At 52.8% G+C, this 23017-nt stretch overlaps 1 protein-coding gene across 1 annotated transcript in view; it reads left to right on the forward strand.

The window, feature by feature from the left end:
- The window catches only part of f8a (coagulation factor VIII associated), a 43611-nt gene extending 21109 nt beyond the window's left edge, over positions 1 to 22502 (forward strand). The window contains exons 6-17 of the mRNA XM_078430448.1: positions 1231 to 1267; positions 2531 to 2577; positions 4963 to 5035; positions 6177 to 6336; positions 7360 to 7428; positions 9997 to 10117; positions 11788 to 11880; positions 13090 to 13154; positions 13679 to 13760; positions 14603 to 14649; positions 17272 to 17327; positions 22303 to 22502. Coding sequence (XP_078286574.1) covers positions 1231 to 1267; positions 2531 to 2577; positions 4963 to 5035; positions 6177 to 6336; positions 7360 to 7428; positions 9997 to 10117; positions 11788 to 11880; positions 13090 to 13154; positions 13679 to 13760; positions 14603 to 14649; positions 17272 to 17327; positions 22303 to 22384 — 932 coding nt within the window. The 3' untranslated portion in view covers positions 22385 to 22502. The remainder of the gene's footprint in view (positions 1 to 1230; positions 1268 to 2530; positions 2578 to 4962; positions 5036 to 6176; positions 6337 to 7359; positions 7429 to 9996; positions 10118 to 11787; positions 11881 to 13089; positions 13155 to 13678; positions 13761 to 14602; positions 14650 to 17271; positions 17328 to 22302) is intronic.
- The last annotated feature ends 515 nt before the right edge of the window (positions 22503 to 23017 follow it).

A 23017-nucleotide genomic window follows, 5' to 3' on the forward strand; every position in this document is an offset into this window, starting at 1 on the left:
GGGTGCCTAGCAGCTCTTGCTCCCTCTCCCCCCCCCCCCCCCCCCCCCCCCGCCCCAGTCACAACAGGGACGGAGTCCCCTGGTCCTCACCTTTCACCCCATCAGCCGTCGCATCCAGCACATAACCCTCCGACATTTTCGCACCTCCAACACGATCCACCACCAGTCACATCTTCCCATCTCCAGCCTTTTACACTTTCCGCGTTCCCTCCGCAACTCCCTGGTCAACTCGTCCCTTCCCACCCACACCACCCCTCCCCGGGTACCTTCCCTGCAACCGCAGGAGATGGAACACCTGTCCCTATACCTCCCCCCTCAACTCTGTCAAAAGACACCGACAGTCTTATTCAGGTGAGGCAGAGGTTCACTTGCACCTCCACCAACCTCATCTACTGTACCCGCTGTTCCAGTGTGGTCTCCTGTATATCGGCAAGACCAAGCACAGGCTCGGCGATCAATTTGCTGAACACCTCCGCTCAGTCGCCTAAACCTACCTGATCTCCAGGTTTCCAAACAATATAACTCCCCCACCCATTCGCCTCACTGACCTTTCTTTCCTGGGCCTCCTCCACAAGAGGAGTTGCGTATAGGAGCAAAGAGGTCCTTCTGCAGTTGTACAGGGTCCTAGTGAGACCAAACCTGGAGTACTGTGTGCAGTTTTGCTCTCCAAATTTGAGGAAGGATATTCTTGCTATTGAGGGCGTGCAGCGTAGTTTACTAAGGTTAATTCCCAGAATGGCGGGACTGTCGTATGTTGAAAGACTGGAGCGACTAGGCTTGTATACACTGGAATTTAGAAGGATGATAGGGAATCTTATCGAAACATATAAGATTATTAAGGGGTTGGACACGTTAGGTGCAGGAAACATGTTCCCAATGTTGGGGAGTCCAGAATAAGAGGCCAGAGTTTAAGAATAAGGGGTAGGCCATTTAGAACTGAGATGAGGAAAAACCTTTTCAGTCAGAGAGTTGTTGAATCTGTGGAATTCTCTGCCTCAGAAGGCAGTGGAGGCCAGTTCTCTGAATGCATTCAAGAGAGAGCTAGATAGAGCTCTTAAGGATTGCGGAGTCAGGGGGTATGGGGAGAAGGCAGGACGGGGGTACTGATTGAGAATGATCAGCCATGATCACATTGAATGGTGGTGCTGGCTCGAAGGGTCGAATTACCCCCTCCTGCACCTATTGTCCATTGTCAGTCAGAGTGAGGCCAAACGCAAATTGGAGGAACAGCACCTCATATTTCACTTGGGCAACTTACAGCCCAGCGGTATGAATGTTAATTTATCTAATTTCAAGTAACTCTTGCATTCTTTCCCCTTGCCCTACCTGCGTTGTCCTGCTCATTCCACCTCTCCTATCCTTGTAACCTTTTGTTATCACCTCTTCCCCAGCCAACAATGGACCATTGTGGGCTCCACCCTTTCTTGCTCATTCGTTGCCGGCCCTGATTTGTTTTGGCCTTTTGTTTATCACCAATTTCACGTGCTCCTTAAACACCATACGCCCATTTTCTGTTCTGTTCCGTTCCATGTTGTTTTATTAACCCCTGTGTGCACATTCCCAGTATCTCTTCCTCTCGCTATAAAATGTTCCTTGTCTCTTTACACATTACACTCCCTGTTAAACTCTAAATAACAACTGAAAAGTCTGTTAAACTCTACAGCGCATTCTCTGTCACTCTCTGAAGAAATGTCCCGACCGAAAACGTCACCCATCCTTTTTCTGCAGAGATGCTGCCCGACCCGCAGTTACTCCAATGCTTTGTGTCGGTCTACATCTACAGTGATCCCATTTTTTCCCCCCCACATTTGTATCAATAGGTAATAGACAATAGGTGGAGGAGGAGGCCATTCGGCCCTTCGAGCCAGCACCGCCATTCAGTGTGATCTTGGCTGATCATTCACAATCAGTACCCCGTTCCTGCCCTCTCCCCATACCCCCTGACTCCGCTATCATTAAGAGCTCTATCTAACTCTCTTGAACTATCCCCATGGACGGAGAAACCTGCAGCGGGCAATTAACCTACCACCGCGCCAGTCTCTTCCAGCCCCTGTGCCCGCTATGGTTCAGTGGGGCAGTGATGCCAGTTCACAGCCGGGTCCTGTACCACAGACCGTGCTAGCTGCCAGTGAACGCCTCGTTTCCTTTGAACTAGTGGACTCTTCCCCTGGTGGGAGAGTCTAGGACTAGAGGTCATAGCCTCAGAATTAAAGGACGTTCTTTTAGGATGGAGATGAGAGGAATTTCTTCATTCAGAGGGTGGTGAATCTGTGGAATTCTTTGCCACAGAAGGCTGTGGAGGCCAAGTCGGTGAATATATTTAAAAGGCAGTGATACATTCTTGATTAATACGGGCGTCAGAGGTTACGGGGAGAAGGCTGGAGAATGGGGTTAGGAGGGAGAGATAGATCAGCCATGATTGAATGGCACAGGAGACTTGATGGGCCGAATGGCCTAATTCTATTCTTAAAACGTCTGATCTTTTGATCTTTAGCTGCAATGCTGATTGATGTGTGTTTGCTTTTTGCAGGCGGTTCCTGCGTAAGCCAAATGTAGCAGAAGCAAGCGAGCAGTTCGGTAAGTGGTACTTGTTAACGTTAGGAGAACACCACAGAGGGTGAGTGACAATGGGGGCCTGATGGCCGGCAGCGACCCAACTGAAGGCCTGTTTCTCTGCCGTATCAACCACAGCGGCCTGGTTTAGTTCAGTTCAGAGATACAGCGCTGAAACAGACCCTTCGGCCCACCGTGTCTGCACCGACTAGCGATCTCCGCACACTTACACTATCCTACACACACTAGTCAAGTCAAGTCAATTTTATTTATATAGCACATTTAAAAACAACCCACGTTGACCAAAGTGCATACATCAGTTCAGGTACTAAGAACCGAACTTACAATGGCACACAAACATAACAGCACATACATAAACAGTTCACAGCGCCCCTTCAGAGGGCCTCAAACGCTAGGGAGTAGAAATAGGTTTTGAGCCTGGACTTAAAGGAGTCGATGGAGGGGGCAGTTCTGATGGGGAGAGGGATGCTGTTCCACAGTCTAGGAGCTGCAACCGCAAAAGCGCGATCACCCCTGAGCTTAAGCCTAGACCACGGGATAGTGAGTAGCCCCAAGTCGGCCGACCTGAGGGACCTGGAGATAGACTGGTGGGTTAGAAGATTTTTGATATGGGGGATGGGGGGGGGGGCAAGCCCGTTTAGGGCTTTGTATGTGAATAGGAGGAGCTTGAAGTTGATTCTGTACTGTACTGGGAGCCAGTGGAGAGAGGCCAGAATCGGGGTGATGTGGTCCCTTTTACGGGTACCCGTCAGGAGTCTCGCTGCGGCGTTTTGGACCAATTGCAGGCGGGACAGGGATGATTGGCTGATCCCAGTGTATAGGGACAATTTTACATTGACTCCAAGCCAATGAACCTACAAACCTGTACGTTATTGGAGTGTGGGAGGAAAGCGAAGATCTCGGAGAAAACCCACGCAGGTCACGGGGAGAACGTACAAACTCCGTACAGACAGCAACGTAGTCAGGATCGAACCTGGGTCTCTGGCGCTGTGAGGCAGCAATGTGAGGAGAATCGCCCGTCCACACTAGTTGTACGTTATCCCACTTTCGCATCCATCCACTCCCTACACACGAGGAATAATTTACAGAAACCAATTAACCTACAAACCCAGACGTCTTTGAAAACGTGGGAGGAAACCGGTCTTTGGGATTTGGGAGTGAACCAGAACAACCGGAGGTAACCCACGCGGTCACGGGGAGAACGTGCAAACTCCACACCAACAGCATCTGTAGTCAGGATCAAACCCGGGTCTCCGGACATGTGAGGTTGTAACAGCTCTACTCGCTGTGCCACTGCGCTGCTAGATTTTCTACATCCTTTGAATAACAATGGAATTGTTATCAATAATATGAATAAAAATAACAATTAGAATTGAATCTAAATGACCATTCCTTCGATTCATCTTTTGAAACGATCAGGGATTGGCTTGGCCTTGAATCCAACCTGGGTGACTGGGGGCTGCCTCCTTCACCGACCCCCTGTCGCCATCACCGACCCCTGACCCCAGGTCCTGACCCCAGTCACCGACCACTGACCCCAGTCACCGACCCCTCTGACCCCGGTCACCGACCCCTCTGACCCCAGTCACTGACCCCAGTCACCGACCCCCTGACCCCAGTCACCAACCCCTAGCCCCAGTCACCGACCCCCTGACCCGTCACCAACCCCCTGACCCAGTCACCGACCCCCTGACCCGTCACCGACCCCTAGCCCCAGTCACTGACCCCTGACTCGTTACCGACCCCTGATCCCCTGACCCCAGTCGCTGACCCCTGACCCCAGTCACCGACCTCTAGCCCCAGTCACTAACCCCTGACCCCAGTCACCGACCCCTGACCCCAGTCGCTGACCTCTGACCCCAGTCACTGACCCCTCTGATCCCAGTCACTGACCCCTGACCCCAGTCACCGACCCCTGACCCCAGTCACCGACCCCTGACCCCAGTCACCGACCCCTTGACCCCAGTCACCGACCCCCTGACCCCAGTCACAGACCCCCTGACCGTCACCGACCCCCCTGACCCCAGTCACCGACCCCTAGCCCCAGTCACTGACCCCTGACCCGTTACCGACCCCTGACCCCAGTCACTGACCCTGACCCCAGTCACTGACCCCAGTCACCGACCCCCTGACCCCAGTTGCTGACATCTGACCCCAGTCACTGACCCCCTGACCCCAGTCACTGACCCCCTGATACCAGTCCCCAACCCCCTGACCCAAGTCACCGATCCCTGACCCGAGTCACCGTCTCCATCACTGACCCCTCCCCACCCCGACTTTAGTCACCATTGGTGCCCCCTCCGCTCCCCACCCACCACCTGGCCTGGTTTGTGAGCGGCCGCCTGGTGTCTGCGTTCACACCACTGACGGCGAGCGGTTGTGTTGCAGGGCAGCTGGCCAAGGAGCTGAAGCAGGAGGAGTGCCTGCAGTACGCCGGCTTCTGCAACCTGGCCGTGGCACGGTAGGCAGCTCGCACCGCACGCACACACGCACGCACACACACCACACAAACACACACACACACGCACACACGCACACACGCACACACACCACACACATGCACGCACGCACGCACACCGCACAAACACACACGCACGCACCACACACACACACACACACCACACGCGCACGCACGCGCACACTCACGCACGCACGCACACACACACTTACCTCCCTCCCCACCCGCACTGCCGCTGCGCTGGGGCCAGGGAGGCCATCTCGGGGGGGTGGGGGGGAATGTCGATAAACCATGAGTGGCTCACTGAATGAATACCGTGTTGTCACATGCAGCAAGTCGCAGTGAGATTCTATGTTTCGCATTCACACGTATGCAAAATGTCACCACGTATCGGGCACCAACAAACCTACAAAGTGTTCCGTTTAGTCCACAATGGGTCCCCCTTTGTTCCCGGTGGTCCCCCACGCCCCCTCCTCTCCCACCCCCTGCCTTCCTGTGCCCCCCCCCCCCCTCTCTCCCCCTGATAAGGATGCTTCCCCCAACCTCTCTTTGTTTCTAAGGTAGACACAAAATGCTGGCGTAACTCAGCGGGTCAGGCAGCATCCCGGGAGAGAAGGAATGGGTTACGTTTCGGGTGAATGCATTCAAGAGAGAGCTAGATAGAGCTCTTAAGGAAAGCGGAGTCAGGGGGTATGGGGAGAAGGCAGGAACGGGGTACTGATTGAGAATGATCAGCCATGATCACATTGAATGGCGGTGCTGGCTCGAAGGGCCAAATGGCCTCCTCCTGCACCTATAGACTATTGTCTATCGAGACCGTTCTGAACCCGGGTCTCTGGCGCTGTAAGGCGGCAGCTCTACCACTGCGTCACCACGCGTACGGGGATCGCTGTTCGGAATGGGCTTGGTGGGCCGAAGGGCCTGTTTCCAAGCTGTGTCTCTACTGCTGCGCCACCGTGCCTAGCAGTGCCCCAGACCCGGGCTCGATCCTGACCACGGGTGCTGCCTGTGCGGAGTTTGTACGTTCTCCCCGTGACCTGTGTGGATCTCACTGGGCGTTGGGGCTGCCGTGGGCCAGTGGTTCTGCCCTCATTGCCGCCGCTCGCTCTCCCCCCCCCCCCCCCCCCCCCCCCCCATCCCGCAGGTGCGAGCAGACGCTGTTCAACGCGGCCGGGGAGGCGCTGGCGCTGACGGACGCGGCCCGGCTCTTCCTGCACGCTGAGAAGGAGACCCAGCGGCTCCAGTGCCCCGGCTTCGAGGAGCATCTGCAGGCCGCAACCAACTGCTACAGCTTCGCCATCAAGGTGAGACGGCAGCGCTCCCTCGCGGTCCCACACCGCGCAGGCAACCCGTACCGTCCGTGAGAGAGAACCTCCAATCACACCACTGACATCGGGCAAGGCAGTCAACTTTATTTAACAGCGTCAAATACAACGCCGGAGATTGCTCGCCGAATAAAGTTCACGTTAAAGGAGTAGAATTAGGCCATTCGGCCCATCATGCCCACTTCACCATTCTATCATGGCTGGCCTCTGCCTCCTAATCCTTTTTTCCTGCCTTCTCCCCATAACCCTTGACACCCGTTCTAATCACGAATTTGTCTATCTCTGCCTTACAAATATCCACTGACTTGGCCTCCACAGCCCTCTGTGGCAATGAGTTCCACAGATTAACTACCCTCTGACTAAAGAAGTTCCTCCTCACCTCCTTTCTAAAAGAGCGCCCTTTAATTCTGAGGCCGTGACCTCTGGTCCTGGACTCTCCCACCAGTGGAAACATCCTCTCCACATCCACTCTATCCAGGCCTTTCATTACACTGTAAGTTTCAATTAAGGTCCCCCCCTCATCCTTCCAAACTCCAGCGAGTACAGGCCCAGTGCTGTCAAGGGCTCATATGCTAACCCACTCATTGCTGGAAACATTCTTATAAACCTCTTCTGGAACCTCTCCAGAGCCTGCGCATCCTTCCTCAATGTGGGGCCCCAAAACTAGATGAGTCTATTCCTTATATATAGAATTCTCCTTTGATGTGTTGTTTACTGCGGCAGGCACTCAAGCATTGTTCCTTTAGTTTAGAGATACAGGACGGAAACAGGCCCTTCGGCCCACCGAGTCCATGCCGGCCAGCGATCCCTGCACACTAACACTACCCTACACACACTGTGCTTGGGTATGGTAACACTCTTCATCTCTCTCCCTCTCTCCCCCCCCCTCTTCATCTCTCTCCCTCTCTCCCCCCCCTCTTCATCTCTCTCCCTCTCTCCCCCCCCTCTTCATCTCTCTTCCTCTCCCCTCTCCATCTCTCTCTCCCCCTCTCCCTCCCACAGGTCTACATCGAGCTGAACCAGCCTGTCATGGCCGCTAGTCTCTGCTTAGAGCTGGGAAATGCTTTGAAGGTAAGAGCGGCACTGCCACTGCAGGAGAACATAGGAAGACTCCGTCCGGAGATAGGATGTGGGAATGGGAAGCACAAGGAACTGCAGATGCTTGAATCTTGAGCAAAACACAAAACGTTGGAGAAACTCAGCGGGATCAGGCAGGATCTGTAGAGAACATGGATGATGTGTAGGAAGGCATCTGTAGAGAACATGGATAGGTGAGGTGTGTAGGAAGGCACTGCAGATGCTGGTTTACATCGAAGATAGACGCAAAATGCTGGAGTAACTCAGCGGATCAGGCAGCATCTCCGGAGTAAAGGAATGGGTGACGTCTCGGGTCGAGACCCTTCTTCTGTGAAAGCTTTCTCCCTCCCTCTCACGATCCTCCTTACTTTGTACCAAATTCACGCTGTGATAAACACACCACTGAAACATAGAAAATAGGTGCAGGAGGAGGCCATTCGGCCCTTCGAGCCAGCACCGCCATTCATTGTGATCATGGCTGATCGTCCACAATCAGTAACCCGTGTCTGCCTTCTCCCCGTATGCCTTGATTACGCTAGCCCCTAGAGCTCTATCTAACTCTCTTTTAAATTCATTCAGTGAATTGGCCTCCACTGCCTTCTGTGGCGGAGAATCCCACAAATTCACAACTCTGGGTGAAGAAGTTTTTTCTCACCTCAGTTTTAAATGGCCTCCCCTTTATTCTTAGACTGTGTGGCCTCTGGTTCTGGAGTGTGAGTAATTCAATATGATCGTGGCTGATCATCCAGAATCAGTACCCCATTCCTGCTTTCTCCTCATATCCCTTGATTCCGTTAGCACCTAATGGCTGTATCCAACAAATAACAATATCCTTAACTATATTCAAGCTCATGATCACAAATGCAAAGGGCAAACGCTCACAAGGGGGAATCTGAGAGGACAGGTTTCTTACACTGAGTGTGCTTGATAATTGGAAGGTGCTAGCGGTGGAGGTGGTGGAATGGAACGGAAGGGCCGAAGGGCCTACTACTGCACCTATTGTCGATTGTAAATGGGCGCTGGAAGAGGCAAGGCAGAGAAGGATATGTAATGATTAGGAAAAAACTGCAGATGCTGGTCTCAATTGGAGGTAGGCTCAGGCAGCATCTCGGGAGAGAAGGAATGGGTGACGTTTCGGGTCGACCCGAAACGTCACCCATTCCTTCTCTTCCGAGATGCTGCCTGGCCCGCTGAGTTACTCCAGCATTTTGTGTCTACCTAGGATATGTAATGGGACGTGTTGGTCGACACGGGCAAGTTGGGCCGAAGGGCCCTGTTTCCACGAGTGTGACTGGTCTCCACCATTTCCACATCCCATCTCTCAGTCCTTTCCTTTGTTCTCCTGCAGTGGAAGGGCACCACGCCGATAGTCCAGGCCAGCTCTGATCCATGTAGCTCATCTCGCTCCGCGGGACCAGAGAGCCACACTGCCTGGAAACATCCCCTCCGGCCCAACCTGCCCACGCCGGCCAACATGTCCCATCTACACGAGTCCCACCTGCCTGCGTTTGGCCCAAATCCCTCCAAACCTGTCCTATCCATGTACCTGTCTACTGTCTCTTCAACGTTGCCATAGTCCCAGCCGCAACTACCTCATCTGGCAGCTTGTTCCAAACACCCACCACCCTCAGTGCGAAAAAGTTACCCCTCAGATTCCTATTACATCTTTTACCCTTCACCTTGAACCCATGACCTCTGGTCCTGGATTCCCCTAACGCTGGTATCAGGCTGTGAATTGGTGTAGAGTGTAAGTAATGATGGTGTCAGAGTGTGAGTAATGGTGTCAGAGTGTGAGTAATGGTGGTGTCAGAGTGTGAGTAATGGTGGTGTCAGAGTGTGAGTAATGGTGTCAGAGTGTGAGTAATGGTGGTGTCAGAGTGTGAGTAATGGTGTAGTGTGTGAGTAATAGTGGTGTAGAGTGTGAGTAATGGTGGTGTCAGTGTGAGTAACAGTGTAGAGCGTGAGTAATAGTATAGTGTGAGTAATGGTGGTGTCAGAGTGTGAGTAATGGTGGTGTAGAGTGTGAGTAATGGTGGTGTAGAGTGTGAGTAATGGTGGTGTAGAGTGTGAGTAATGGTGTAGAGTGTGAGTAATGGTGGTGTCAGAGTGTGAGTAATGGTGGTGTCAGTGTACTGGGCTAAATGGGTTTGTCCCGTACGGGACCGCCCTTGTCCCATATTAGGCCCGGGGGGCGTTGTAGACCCGGACACTGTAGGCCTGGACGCTGTAGGCCCAGACAGTGTAGGCCCGGTCAGTGTAGGCCCGGACACTGTAGGCTGTAGGCCCGGACACTGTAGGCCCGGACGCTGCAGGCCCGGACGCTGCAGGCCCGGACGCTGTAGGCCCGGACAGTGTAGGCCCGGACACGGTAGGCCCGGACAACTTAGGTCCGGACACCTTAGCCCCGGACACCTTAGGCCCGGACACTGTAGGCTCGGACAGTGTATGCCTGGGTGCCACCTAACGGAGGTTGCATAGCAACCCGCCTCCCTGCCTGTTGCTGACTGATGGGCCGTGGTTGTTCGTTGCTGGGTTTGTGAATCTCCATCTCTCCCTCTGAAGGAAATGAATAAACCGGGAGAGGCGTGCGTGTACTACCACAGAGCGGCCGAGCTTCAGTCTCAGGTGCCCATTGAGTGCCTGCTGTCCCTGGGCAAGGTGGCTTCCTGCAAGATCATAACGTGTGAGTACTGCCCCTCCCTCTCTTGCCCCGCTCCCCCTGCACGCAGTTTAGTTTAGAGATACACCGTGGAAACAGGCCCACCGAGTCCGCACCGCCCAGCAACTCCCGCACGCCAGCACTATCGGCAATTTTCACATTTTTACATTTTATGCCAAGCCAATTAAGCTGCATACCTGCACGTCTTTGGAGTGCGGTAGGAAACCGGAGCACCCGGAGAAAACCCATGCAGGTCACGGGGAGAACGTGCAAACTCCGTACAGGCAGCGTCCGTAGCCAGGATCGAACCCGGGTCTCTGGCGCTGTGAGGCGGCAACTCTACCGCTGCACCACCGTGCACGGAGCTGTTCCTGGGCCCTGCTCTCTCCGTCCATCCACATCCCCTCCAGCGGTTCACTGCTGATTTATTATCACGCGTACAGACGTACAGTGAAATTCATTTTTTCGCAAACGGTTCAGTAAACGCCGAGGCACAATTCCCCAGGTTCGACCCTGACTGGGGGTGCTGTCTGTACGGAGTTTGTATTTTCTTCCTGGTTTTTCTCCAAGATCTTCGTTTTCCTCCAACACTCCAAAAGATGTACAGGGTTGCAGGTTAATTGGCTTGGTGCAAATGGATAAATGTAAAAATGTCCCTAGTGTGTGCAGGGTGGTGTTAATGTGCGAGGATCGTTGGTCGGCGCGGACCCACAGGGCCTGTTCCAGCGCCGTATCTCCGAACTAAACTGAACAGTGCGAAGAGCGGAGAAATAGTTCGCTGAGACCGCGTGCCAGAGTCGCCAGGTTTTGCCGCCTTTTTCAAAGCCCTCTCCTCATTCCCACCCGGCCTTCGTACCTTGAGGGCGCGGAAGGTAAGACTAGGGTGGCCAACTTCCTCGCTTCCAAATACGGGACAAAGGGTGATGTCACCGTCCCGCGCCCCCACGCGACCTCACCCAGCCAGCGGCCACGTGCTCCCGCTCCACCAATGGCAGCCGCCATTGGTGGAGCGGGAGCACGTGGCCGCTGGCTGGGTGAGGTCACGTGGGGCGGGGGGCGGTGACGTCACCGTTTGTCCCGTATTTGGGAGCGAGGAAGTTGGCAACCCTACTAATACGGGACAAGGGCGGTCTCGTGCGGGACAAACCAATTTAGCCCAAAACACGGGATGTCCCGGCTAATACGGGACAGTTGGCGACCCTACTCGCACGGCCCTTGTTCCTCGCGTCTGCCGTCGTCAGATCCCTCCGTCCCCCTCTCTGGTTTTGTTTAGCTTCGAGGTACAGCGCTGAAACAGGCCCTTCGGCCCACCGGGTAGGCGCCGACCAGCGATCGCCCGTACACGAGCGCTATCCTGCACACACTCGGAACAATGTTTACTTTTATATCAAGCAAATTAGCCTACAAGCCTGTACGTTTTTGGAGTGTGGGAGAAAACCAGGGCCCCCAAAGAAAACCTACGAGGTCACGTGCAAGCTCCGTACAGGCAGCGCCCGTAGTCGGGATCGAACCCGGGTCCCTGGCGCTGTGAGGCGGCAACTCTACCGCTGCGCCAAACGGAGGGTCTCTGTCCTCGGGGGGGATGTGCAGGGGCTGGCTCGGAGGTTCCCCTCGACAGACCAGGCCCTCCCTCCAGGCCGCTCGGTCCACAGTGCCGTTCCTAGCCCCCGGCCTCTCCGCTACGTGTCTTGCAGGCGACTACGACGGGGCCTTGGCCGTCTTCACGGAGATGCAGCTGATGGCTCAGGAGAAGGGACTGCAGCTGCCGGGAACCAATGCCCCCGTCGGTGAGTGTGGGGCAGCGGGCACTGTGGGGGCAGGGGTGGTGGTGCGTGAACGGTGCGTGGTACAGGTGTGCGCTGCCAAGTGTACAGTCCTCCCGTAGGTTCACTAATTCAGTCCCCTGATAACTTGGAGCTAGTCTTCATCAGCGTAGTGTAGAAGGGTCCCAACCCCAAACTGTCCCGTATCTGTGTTCAGCTTGGTTTAGGGATACAGCGCGGGAACAGGCCCTTCGGCCCGCCCAGCCCGTGCCGACCAGCGATCCCCGCACACTACCCTACACACACTATGGACCATTGTCTGACCCTTATGCTGACCCTTCGAGCCAGCACCGCCATTCAATGTGATCATGGCTGATCATTCTCAATCAGTACCCCATTCCTGCCTTCTCCCCATACCCCCTGACTCCGCTATCCTTAAGAGCTCTATCTAGCTCTCTCTTGAATGCATTCAGAGAACTGGCCTCCACTGCCCTCTGAGGCAGAGAATTCCACAGATTCACAACTCTCTGACTAAAAAAGCTTATCCTCATCTCCGTTCTAAATGGCCTACCCCTTATTCTTAAACTGTGGCCCCTGGTTCTGGACTCCCCCAACATTGGGAACATGTTTCCTGCCTCTAACGTGTCCAACCCCTTAATAATCCTATATGGTCTTCATGGGAGAAGGTGGCACTGCTCTTCCTCATTAAGACATAGGAGCTGGACCACCCTCCCCCCCCTCGCCTGTATCCACCTATCACTCACCAGGCCCTTCTTCAGACCGGTTGGGGAAAAGGGAAACGAGATAGAGACGGTGATGCAGAGAGATAAAGAACAACGAAAGAGAGACATGCAAAGAAGTAACAATGACAAAGGGATAGAGAGAGAGTTGGAGTGCCGCGGCTAAGTTGGAGAAATCAATGTTCATACCACTGGGATGTGAGCTGCCCAAGCCAAATATGAGGTGCTGTTCCTCCAATTTGCATCTAGCCTCACTCTGACAATGGAGGAGGCACAGGACAGAGAGGTCAGTGTGGGAATGTGAAGGAGAATTAAAGTGTTTAGTAGGTTAATTGACTTCAGTAAATTGTCCCCAGAGTCTAGGATAGAACGAGCGTGCGGGGTGAGTGGTGGCCGGTGTGGACTCGGTGGGACAAAGGGCTTGTTTCCACTCTGTGGCTCTAGAGCTAAAACTACAGCAGGCAGCAATGTGTCCGTGTGTTCACGTTTGCAGGTGCGTTTGTGGATGTGATTGCCAGGTGTGAGGTGTGCCGGGTCTTGCTGCTGATGCTGCTCCAGGTAAGGGCTGCTGACTGCAATAACCACCGCCCGCCACACTCCAGCAGTGCCCCTCGCATCGAGCATTGGCAGATACCGCGCGGAAACACACCCAGTCCAAGGCCGACCGGCGATCACCCATTCACTAGTCCAGGTGATACAGTCACAGAGTGGTACAGCGTGGAAACAGGCCCAACTTCACACAGGCCAACATGTCCCATCTACACTGGTCCCACCTGCCTGCGTTTGGCCCATATCCCTCTCAGCCTGTCCTATCCAATGTTTCTAAAACTTTGCAATGGTCCCAGCCTCAACTACCTCCCCAGTGGGCCTGAGCTCGCTGGAGTTTAGAAAGATGAGGGGTGGGGGGGGGCCTCATTGGAACGTACCGAATAGTGAAAGGCCTGGAATAGAGTGGATGTGGAGAGGATGTTCCCACTAGTCGTACATCATGCGTTGCCCGAATCGTTCCTGGGACCGTTCTCGCAAAACCACCTCCAACATGGTTGGTTGTAAGTCCTTGCTCCGTGTCTCTGTCTCCTCAGCCCCCGCCCCAGAAGCTGCTGCCCGAGCACGCCCAGACTCTGGAGAAGTATGACTGGGAATCGTTCGACAGTCACAGCCAAGGTACGTGCTTGTGCACTCCCCCCCCGTCCCCCCTCCCTCCCCACACCACACTGGGACAACGCCCTCTCACCCCGTCCCCCCCCCTCCCTCCCACCCTCTCACCCCGCCCCCCCCCCTCCCTCCCACCCCGTCCCTCCCACTCTTGTTTGTTATCTTGTTTGTGACTGAACTTCAGCCAAAACGGTACACGATAGCGTGACAATTATAGGCCCACCTTACTCACCGTTGTCACTTTAGTGATAATGCAAGTAGTTTTATTGAAATCGGTCTTATATTTTTTAAGTTATTCACATTTTAAACTTTAAAAGGAGGGGAGGGGGAGCGGAGGAGGGGGGGAAGTAGGGGAGAAGGGAGAGGGGAGGGGGGGTTGAGGACAGAGGGGAGGGGGGGAGGAGAGGGTGCTGCACTAATGCAGGAGAGGTTTGGGCCCAACGGGTCCACTTGGTCTAGTGTCTTATATTGCTATGATTCTAATGGATTTCGTTTAGTTTAGTTTAGTTTAGAGATACAGTGTGGAAACAGGCCCTTCGGCCCACCGTGTCCGCACCGCCCAGCGATCCCCGCACATTAATAACACTATCCTACACACACTGGGGGCAATTTACATTTATACCCAAGCCAATTAACCTATGGGCCTGTACGCCTATGGAGTGTGGAAGGAAACCGGTGATCCTGGAGAAAACCCACACGGCCACAGGGAGAACATAACAAACTCCGTACAGACACCACCTGTAGTCCGGATTGAGCCTGTGTCTCTGGCGCTGTAAGGCAGCAGATTTACCGCTGTGTCTCGGTGTTGCCCAGTTGCGTCTGTTCCTGATCGACGTGCTCTTTGTTTGCAGTGAATAACCTGCCGGAGAGCGTGTTCCTGCTGCTGCAGTCTGTCGTGGTGAGTCTGGACCTCTCCCCATGCCCACCGCTCGGCCTAGCGAACCCCGGCCATGGAGGGGGGAGCCGTGCCGGCCGGCTACTGTGGCAGAGATGTGGTGGCTCCGCACCACAGCACGGGGGTGGGGCAAGGCGGGGGAGGGGGTGGTGAAGGAAGGAGATGGGTGGGATTAAGTGCGTGCTTGTGTGTACCTGAGGTGGCGTGTGGTCAATTTATGAGTGTTTGTGTGTGAGTGCGTGTTTATGAGAGTGTGCTTGTGTGAGTAGTGTGCAAGTTTGTTTGTGTGAGTGAGCATGAGTGTGTTTGTGTGGATGTGTGAGTGCATTTGTGTGTGTGAGTGCTCACGCCGGCAGGGTTGTATCTGTATGCACCCACATTGGGGATCATTTAGTTTGTGTGGAGTTTTGAGTGTGTGGAAAGGTGCAGCTTGTGTGTGTGTTTGCATGCGTGTCCGGGGGGGTAATTTATGCTGTGTCTGGTGTTCCGTGTGTGTCTGGTGTTCCATGTGTGTGCGTAACTTGTCTATGTGGTATTCGATGTGTGTCTGTGTCTTGTCTGTGTGTCTATGTGCCTTGACTGTTTCTGTGTGTGTGCCTTGTCTGCATGTGTGTCTGTGTGCGTGTCTGCGTGTGTGTGTCTTGTCTGCGTGTGTGTCTTGTCTGTGCGCGTGTCTGCATGTGTGTGTCTTGTCTGCGTGCGTCTGTGTGTGTGTGTCTTGTCTGCGTGTGTGTGTGTCTGCGTGTGTGTGTGTGCGTGAGTGGAATTTGGTTTAGGTTTATTATTGTCGTGTCGTGAGGCACAATGAAAACTGATTTGCATGCTGCTCAGTTAGATGAGATAGTACTATACATGACTACTATCAAGTTAAACTCAAGTTAAACACAACACCAAACGAGTCGTGTGTGTGTGTGGAAATGACTGTGTTAGTGTGTGTGTCAGTGTTAGTGTCAGTGTGAGTGTGTGTCAGTAGCGTGTGCGTGTGTCTGTTAGTGTGTGTGATAGTGTTAGTGTGTGTGTCGTGTTAGTGCGTGTGTCAGTGTTATTGTGTGTGTCCGTGTTAATGTGTGTGTCGTGTTAGTGCGTGTGTCAGTGTGAGTGTTAGTGTGTGTGTCAGTGTTAGTGCGTGTGTCAGTGTTAGTGTTAGTGTGTGTGTTAGTGTGTGTGTCAGTGTTAGTGTGTGTTAGTGTGAGTTAGTCAGTGTTATTGTGTGTGTTAGTGTGTGTCAGTGTTAGTTTGTGTGTGTCAGTGTTAGTGTGAGTGTTAGTGTGTGTGTGCGTGTTAGTGTGTGTGTCAGTGTTAGTGTGTGTGTGTGTCAGTGTGTGTGTCAGTGTTAGTGTGTGTGTGTCAGCGTGTGTTAGTGTGTGTGTCGGTGTTAGTGTGTGTTAGTGTTTGTGTCTGTTAGTGCGTGTGTGTCAATCTTTGTGTGTGTCAGTGTGTGTGTGTGAATTTTAGTATGTGTGTTGGTGTATGTGTTAGTGTGTGTGTGTTTCAGTAGCGTGTGTGTGTCAGTGTTAGTGTGTGTGTCAGTGTTAGTGTATGTGTCAGTGTGAGTGTGTGTCAGTGCGTGTGTGTGTCAGTGTTAGTGTGTGTGTCAGTGTTAGTGTGTGGGTCAGTGTTAGTGTTTGTGTTAGTGTGCGTGTGTGTCAGTAATGTGTGTGTGTCAGTGTTAGTGTGTGTCAGTGTTAGTGTGTGTGATAGTGTTAGTGTGTGTGTCAATGTTGGTGCGTGTGTCGTGTTAGTGCGTGTGTCAGTGTTAGTGTGTGTCGTGTTAGTGAGTGTGTCAGTGTTAGTGTGAGTAGTGTGTGTGTCAGTATTAGTGTGTCATGTTAGTGTGTGTCAGTGTTAGTGTGTGATAGTGTGTGTGTGTGAGTGTGTTAGTGTGTGTGTTAGTGTGTTAGTGTGTGTGTGAGTGTGTGTGTGTCAGTGTTAGTGTATGTGTCAGTGTTAGTGTGTGTGCCGGTGTGTGTGTGTCATTGTTTGTGTGTGTGTCAGTGTTAGTGTGTGTGTCAGTGTTAGTGTGTGTGTCAGTGTTAGTGTGTGTTAGTGTGTTTGTGTGTTAGTGTGTGTGTGTCAGTGTTAGTGTGTGTGTGTGTTAGTGTGTGTGTGTGTGTGTGTGTGTTAGTGTGTGTGTGTGTGTGTGTGTTAGTGTGTGTGTGTGTTAGTGTGTGTGTGTGTGTGTGTGTTAGTGTGTGTGTGTTAGTGTGTGTGTGTCAGTGTTAGTGTGTGTGTGTGTTAGTGTGTGTGTTAGTGTGTGTGTGTCAGTGTTAGTGTGTGTGTTAGTGTGTGTGTGAGTGTCAGTGTTAGTGTGTGTGTGTGTGTGTGTGTTAGTGTGTGTGTGTTAGTGTGTGTGTGTGTTAGTGTGTGTGTGTGTTAGTGTGTGTGTTAGTGTGTGTGTGTTAGTGTGTGTGTGTGTTAGTGTGTGTGTGTGTTAGTGTGTGTGTGTTAGTGTGTGTGTGTGTGTTAGTGTGTGTGTGTGTGTGTTAGTGTGTGTGTGTGTGTGTGTGTGTTCGTGTGTGTGGGTGTTAGTGTGTGTCAGTGTTAGTGTGTGTGTGTTAGTGTGTGTGTGTGTTAGTGTGTGTGTGTGGGCTTTGTGTCTCATCTGCTGTTGTCGGTGCTTCACAGATGGCGTGCCAGGAGAAGGATTTGAAGGCACTGAAGGTTCTCCAAGTGGAGCTCTGGTGAGGGTCAGACAGTTTCGGGGAGTTGTGGACAAAGATACTATAGGAACAAGATAGACCACTCGACCCTAAAAACCGTAGTACGTCACGGCGGCCATTTTAGTCGGCAGAAACTTGCAGAAACATTTTAAAAGAAAAATAACAAAAATCTGTGAATTGATAGATGAGATATATTCTGCATTTTAATGGTATCATCACACATACTGTCCCCCCAAAACACTGATTACACTGCGAGAGACAGAGCGAACGGCGGGTTTTGCTTACTAAAATGGCGGACGTTACGCTCCTTTGCGTACTACACTCCAGTATAGGCGATTTCAACGGAGTGGTTCATCTTGCTCCTCTAGTATCTTTGGTTGGGGGCTGAGACCCCAGGATCCCTCTGGACATTGTGTATATTTCCCCCTCACATTCGACCTCCCAAATTGCAACACCTCAACCGTTGCCTGGATTAAAATCCATCTGCCATTTTCTATGCCCTGCTGTATATTTAACAGCTTTCCTCACGGTCCAGCAATCTCGGGGTCTGCCTTCGATTTAAACCAGCGTCTGCTGTTCTTTCTTACCTGGCAATCTCGGTGTCATCTGCAAACTTGCCAACCAATCCATCTATAGTCACGTCCAAGTCATTTATACACGTATCACATGAAACAATGAAGGTCCCACCCAGTACAGATCCCTGTGCAACCCTACTGGTCAAGGACCTCCACCCTGAATCTTGTCCGTCCACCATGCCCCTCTGTCTCCGAACAAATGTAGTGGCACGGTGGCGCAGCGGTAGAGTTGCTGCCATACAGCGAATGCAGCGCCGGAGACCCGGGTTCCATCCCAACTACATTAGACATTAGACAATAGGTGCAGGAGGAGGCCATTCGGCCCTTCGAGCCAGCACCACCATTCAATGTGATCATGGCTGATCATTCTCAATCAGTACCCCGTTCCTGCCTTCTCCCCATACCCCCTGACTCCGCTATCCTTAAGAGCTCTATCTAGCTCTCTCTTGAATGCATTCCGAGAATTGGCCTCCACTGCCTTCTGAGGCAGAGAATTCCACAGATTCACAACTCTCTGACTGAAAAAGTTTTTCCTCATCTCCGTTCTAAATGGCCTACCCCTTATTCTTAAACTGTGGCCCCTGGTTCTGGACTCTCCTAACATTGGGAACATGTTTCCTGCCTCTAACGTGTCCAACCCCTTAATAATCTTATACGTTTCGATAAGATCTCCTCTCATCCTTCTAAATTCCAGTGTATACAAGCCTAGTCGCTCGAGTCTTTCAACATATGACAGTCCCGCCATTCCGGGAATTAATCTAGTAAACCTACGCTGCACGCCCTCAATAGCAAGAATATCCTTCCTCAAATTTGGAGACCAAAACTGCACACAGTACTCCAGGTGCGGGTGCTGTCTGTACGGAGTTTGTACGCTCACCCCGTGGGTTTTCTCCGAGATCTTCGGTTTCCTCCCACACTCCAAAGACGTGCAGGTTTGTAGGTTAATTGGCTTGGTAAATGTAAAAATTGTCCCTAGTGGGTGTAGGATAGTGTTAATGTACGGGGATCGCTGGGCGGCACGGACCCGGTGGGCCAAAAGGGCCTGTTTCCGCGCTGTATCTCTAAACTAAATGAAACTAAACTAAATCACTGTTAATCCTGTGCATCTTAATCTTCCGGATCAGACTACCATGGGGGATTCCATCAAAATGCCTTAGTAAAATCCATGTAGTCAATAAACTCTGCCCTACCCTCACCAATCACCTCAAAAAACCTTGATCAAGTTAGTGGGACACTATCTGCCTCATACAAAGCCAAAGACCGACAGCTGGGGTAACTCAGCGGGTCAGGCAGCATCTCTGGAGAAAAGGAATGGGTGACGTTTCGGGTCGAGACCATTCTTGACTGTCCTTAATCAACCCATTAATTTCCAAATGGGAGTGAATCCTATCCTGAAGAGTCATAGCGTCACGCAGTGTGGAAACAGGCCCTTCGGCCCAACTTGCCCACGCCAACCAACAATGTCCCAGCTACACTGGTCCCACCTGCCTTCGCTTGGTCCATATCCCTCCGAACCTGTCCATTCCGTGTGTCTGTCTATCTGTTTCTTAAACGATGGGATAGTCCCTGTCTCAACTACCTCCTCTGGCAGCTTGCTCCATACACACCAAATCCTTTCCAATAGTTTCCCTACCACTGATGTAAGGCTCACTGCCGGATAATTCCCTGGATTCTCTCGACTTCCCTTCTTAAACAAGGAGCAACAATAACTCCACTCTGCTCCTTCGGGATCTCCGAGCCTGTGGCTACTGAAGGCACCAAGATACTACTGCACCTATTTACTATGTTTCCAAGGTCTTCCTTCAGGGAAGGAAGATCTTTCTCTCTTGCCTCTCTCAATAACCTGGGATAGATCCATCAGACCCTGGGGACCTGTCCACCTTAACGTTCTTCATGAGCCCCAACACGGCACGGTGGCGCAGCGGTAGAGTTGCTGCCTTACAGCGAATGCAGCGCCGGAGACCCGAGTTCCATCCTGACTACGGGTGCTGTACTGTACGGAGTTTGTACGTTCTCCCCGTGACCTGCGTGGGTTTTCTCCGAGACCTTCGGTGTCCTCCCACACTCCAATAACGTACAGGTTTGTGGGTCAATTGACTGGGCAAATGTAAAAATTGTCCCTAGTGGGTGTAGGATAGTGTTAGTGTGCGGGGATCGCTGGTCGGCGCGGACCAGGTGGGCCGTAAGGGCCTGTTTCTGCCCTGTTTCTCTAAACTAAACTAAACACCTCCTCCTCCTTAATCTCAAACTGCCCTGATGGTGTGTCTCGTTGTCACCTTCCCCTCAGCTAACAATGATCTATTCTACATTTTCCTGACCTCGTCCCCTTTGATCTCTCATTTGCACACCTTACCCTTCCTTATCTCTATGTTTCCCTCTCCGCTGACCGTCAATCTGAAGAATGGTCTCGACCTGAAAGGTCACCCATTCCTTCTGTACAGAGATGCTGCCTGACCCGCTGAGTTACTCCAGCATTTTGTGCCTATCTGGAAAATTAGCATTCTTCGCACTGACTTCTGTCCTTCTCCTTGGTAAAAACAGATGCAAAGTACTCGTTTAGTACCTTGCCTACATCCCGTGACTCCAAACACAAATTCCCTCCTTTATCCTCGAGTGCTCTCCCCTCCCTCGTCACCCTCTTGTTTTAATGTAAGTGAGGAAAAACTTTTTCAGTCAGAGAGTTGTGAATCTGTGGAATTCTCTGCCTCAGAAGGCAGTGGAGGCCAATTCTCTGAATGCATTCAAGAGAGAGCTAGATAGAGTTAAGGATAGCGGAGTCAGGGGGTATGGGGAGAAGGCAGGAATGGAGTACTGATTGAGAATGATCAGCCATGATCACATTGAATGGCGGTGCTGGCTCGAAGGGCTGGATGGCCTCCTCCTGCACCTATTGTCTATGAACTGCCGTTCCTCCAATTTGCAATTGGGTTGAAATGCCCAACATCAGAGAGCATAGGTGTAAGGTGAGAGGAGGGGAGGGGGGGGAGAGAGTTTAATGGAGATGTGCGAAGTGGTTTTTACGCAGAGGGTGGTGAGGGCCTGGAACCAGGGGACACACAGTCTAAGAATAAAGGGGAGAACATTTAAAGCTGAGATGAGAAATAAAATTTTCACCCAGAGAGTTGTGAATTTGTGGAATTCTCTGCCACAGAAGGCAGTGGAGGCCAATTCACTGGATGAATTTAAAAGAGAGTTAGATAGAGCTCTAGGGGCTAGTGGAATCGAGGGATATGGGGAGAAGGCAGGCACGGGTTACTGATTGTGGATGATCAGCCATGATCACAATGAATGGCGGTGCTGGCTCGAAGGGCTAAATGGCCTCCTCCTGCACCTACTTTCTATGTTTCTATAATCCGACTCGCCAAAGCCATCCGAACCGCCGACTTGAGCTCTTTCCTCCTTGATTAATATTCGTCAAGATGCCCGGGGTGTATGCACTGGGGTCTTAGCGAGAGAGAGGGTGCCGCTCCCTCAGTGTGGAGACCAGCGTTTCGGGGAGAGAGGGTGAGGCTTCAACGGGGAGCATAAGGTTCCCTCAGTGAGAGAAGATGAGGCTCCCTCAATGTTTTGTTTAGTTCAGATATACAGCACGGAAACAGGCCCTTTCGGCCCACTGGGTCCACGCCGACCAGCGATCCCCGCACATTAACACCAACCTACATCCACTTGGGACAATTTTTACATTTACCAAGCCAAGTCGCCTAGTCGCTCCAGTCTTTCAACATATGACAGTCCCAACATTCCGGGAATTAACCTAGTAAACCTACGCTGCACGCCCTCAATAGCAAGAATATCCTTCCTCAAATTTGGAGACCAAAACTGCACACAGTACTCCAGGTGCGGTCTCACTAGGGCCCTGTACAACTGCACACAGTACTCCAGGTGCGGTCTCACTAGGGCCCTGTACAACTGCAGAAGGACCTCTTTGCTCCTATACTCAACTCCTCTTGTTATGAAGGCCAACATTCCATTGGCTTTCTTCACTGCCTGCTGTACCTGCATGCTTCCTTTCAGTGACTGATGCACTAGGACACCCAGATCTCGTTGTACGTCCCCTGTTCCTAACTTGACACCATTGAGATAATACTCTGCCTTCCTATTCTTACCACCAAAGTGGATAACCTCACACTCATCCACATTAAACTGTATCTGCCATTCATCCGCCCACTCACACAACCTGTCCAAGTCACCTTGCAATCTCATAGCATCTTCCTCACAGTTCACACTGCCACCCAGCTTTGTATCATCGGCAAATTTGCTAATGCTACTTTTAATCCCTTCATCCAAGTCATTAATGGGGGCCACTGTGTAATGGGGACCACTGGGTAATGGGCTCCACTAACACTAAACAGTGGGCATCAGGAACACTGTAATGTGTCTCTGAGCATCAGTAACGCTGCCGTCTCTCTCTCTCTCTCCAGGCCGTTGCTGACCCCGGAACAGAACCACCTCCTACACCTGGTCCTCCAGGAGGTGGTGTCTCCATCTGGCCGAGGCGTCTGACCCCCCCCACCGTCCCGAGTGCCCATCTGCTCCCTGACCCACCCGGGGCCCGGAAGCTTCCAGCCCAGCGCCTTGGCACTGGACATTATTTATTAAACGCAGAGCTGGTGTCGATTGCCGTCCTTGTGTCTGCCCTTCTTCACACGGCGGGCGGGCGGGCGGGCTGGCGGGCGGGCGGGCGGGCGGGCGGGCTGGCGGGGGGCCGCGGTGACCAGTGCAGCACCGGTGGACCGGTGGCACCGTGCTCACCCAGCCCTGCTGCTGCTGCTCCGCGATGGCGATGGGTGGCAGCATCTGTGTAGGACTCTGTGTGTGAGACTGTCGGGGCCCATGGTGGAGCCCGTCTGTGGGAGTGTAGGGCCCATGGTGGAGCCCATCTGGGAGTGTAGGGCCCATGGTGGAGCCCATCTGTGGGAGTGTAGGGCCCATGGTGGAGCCCATCTGTGGGAGTGTAGGGCCCATGGTGGAGCCCATCTGTGGGAGTGTAGGGCCCACGGTGGAGCCCGTCTGGGAGTGTAGGGCCCACCGTGGAGCCCGTCTGTGAGGGTAGGGCCCACGGTGGAGCCCGTCTGTGGGAGTGTAGGGCCCACGGTGGAGCCCGTCTGTGGGAGTGTAGGGCCCACGGTGGAGCCC

This window comes from Rhinoraja longicauda, chromosome 40, assembly GCF_053455715.1.
Source record: "Rhinoraja longicauda isolate Sanriku21f chromosome 40, sRhiLon1.1, whole genome shotgun sequence".
In the NCBI taxonomy this organism is placed as follows: Eukaryota; Metazoa; Chordata; class Chondrichthyes; order Rajiformes; family Arhynchobatidae; genus Rhinoraja; species Rhinoraja longicauda.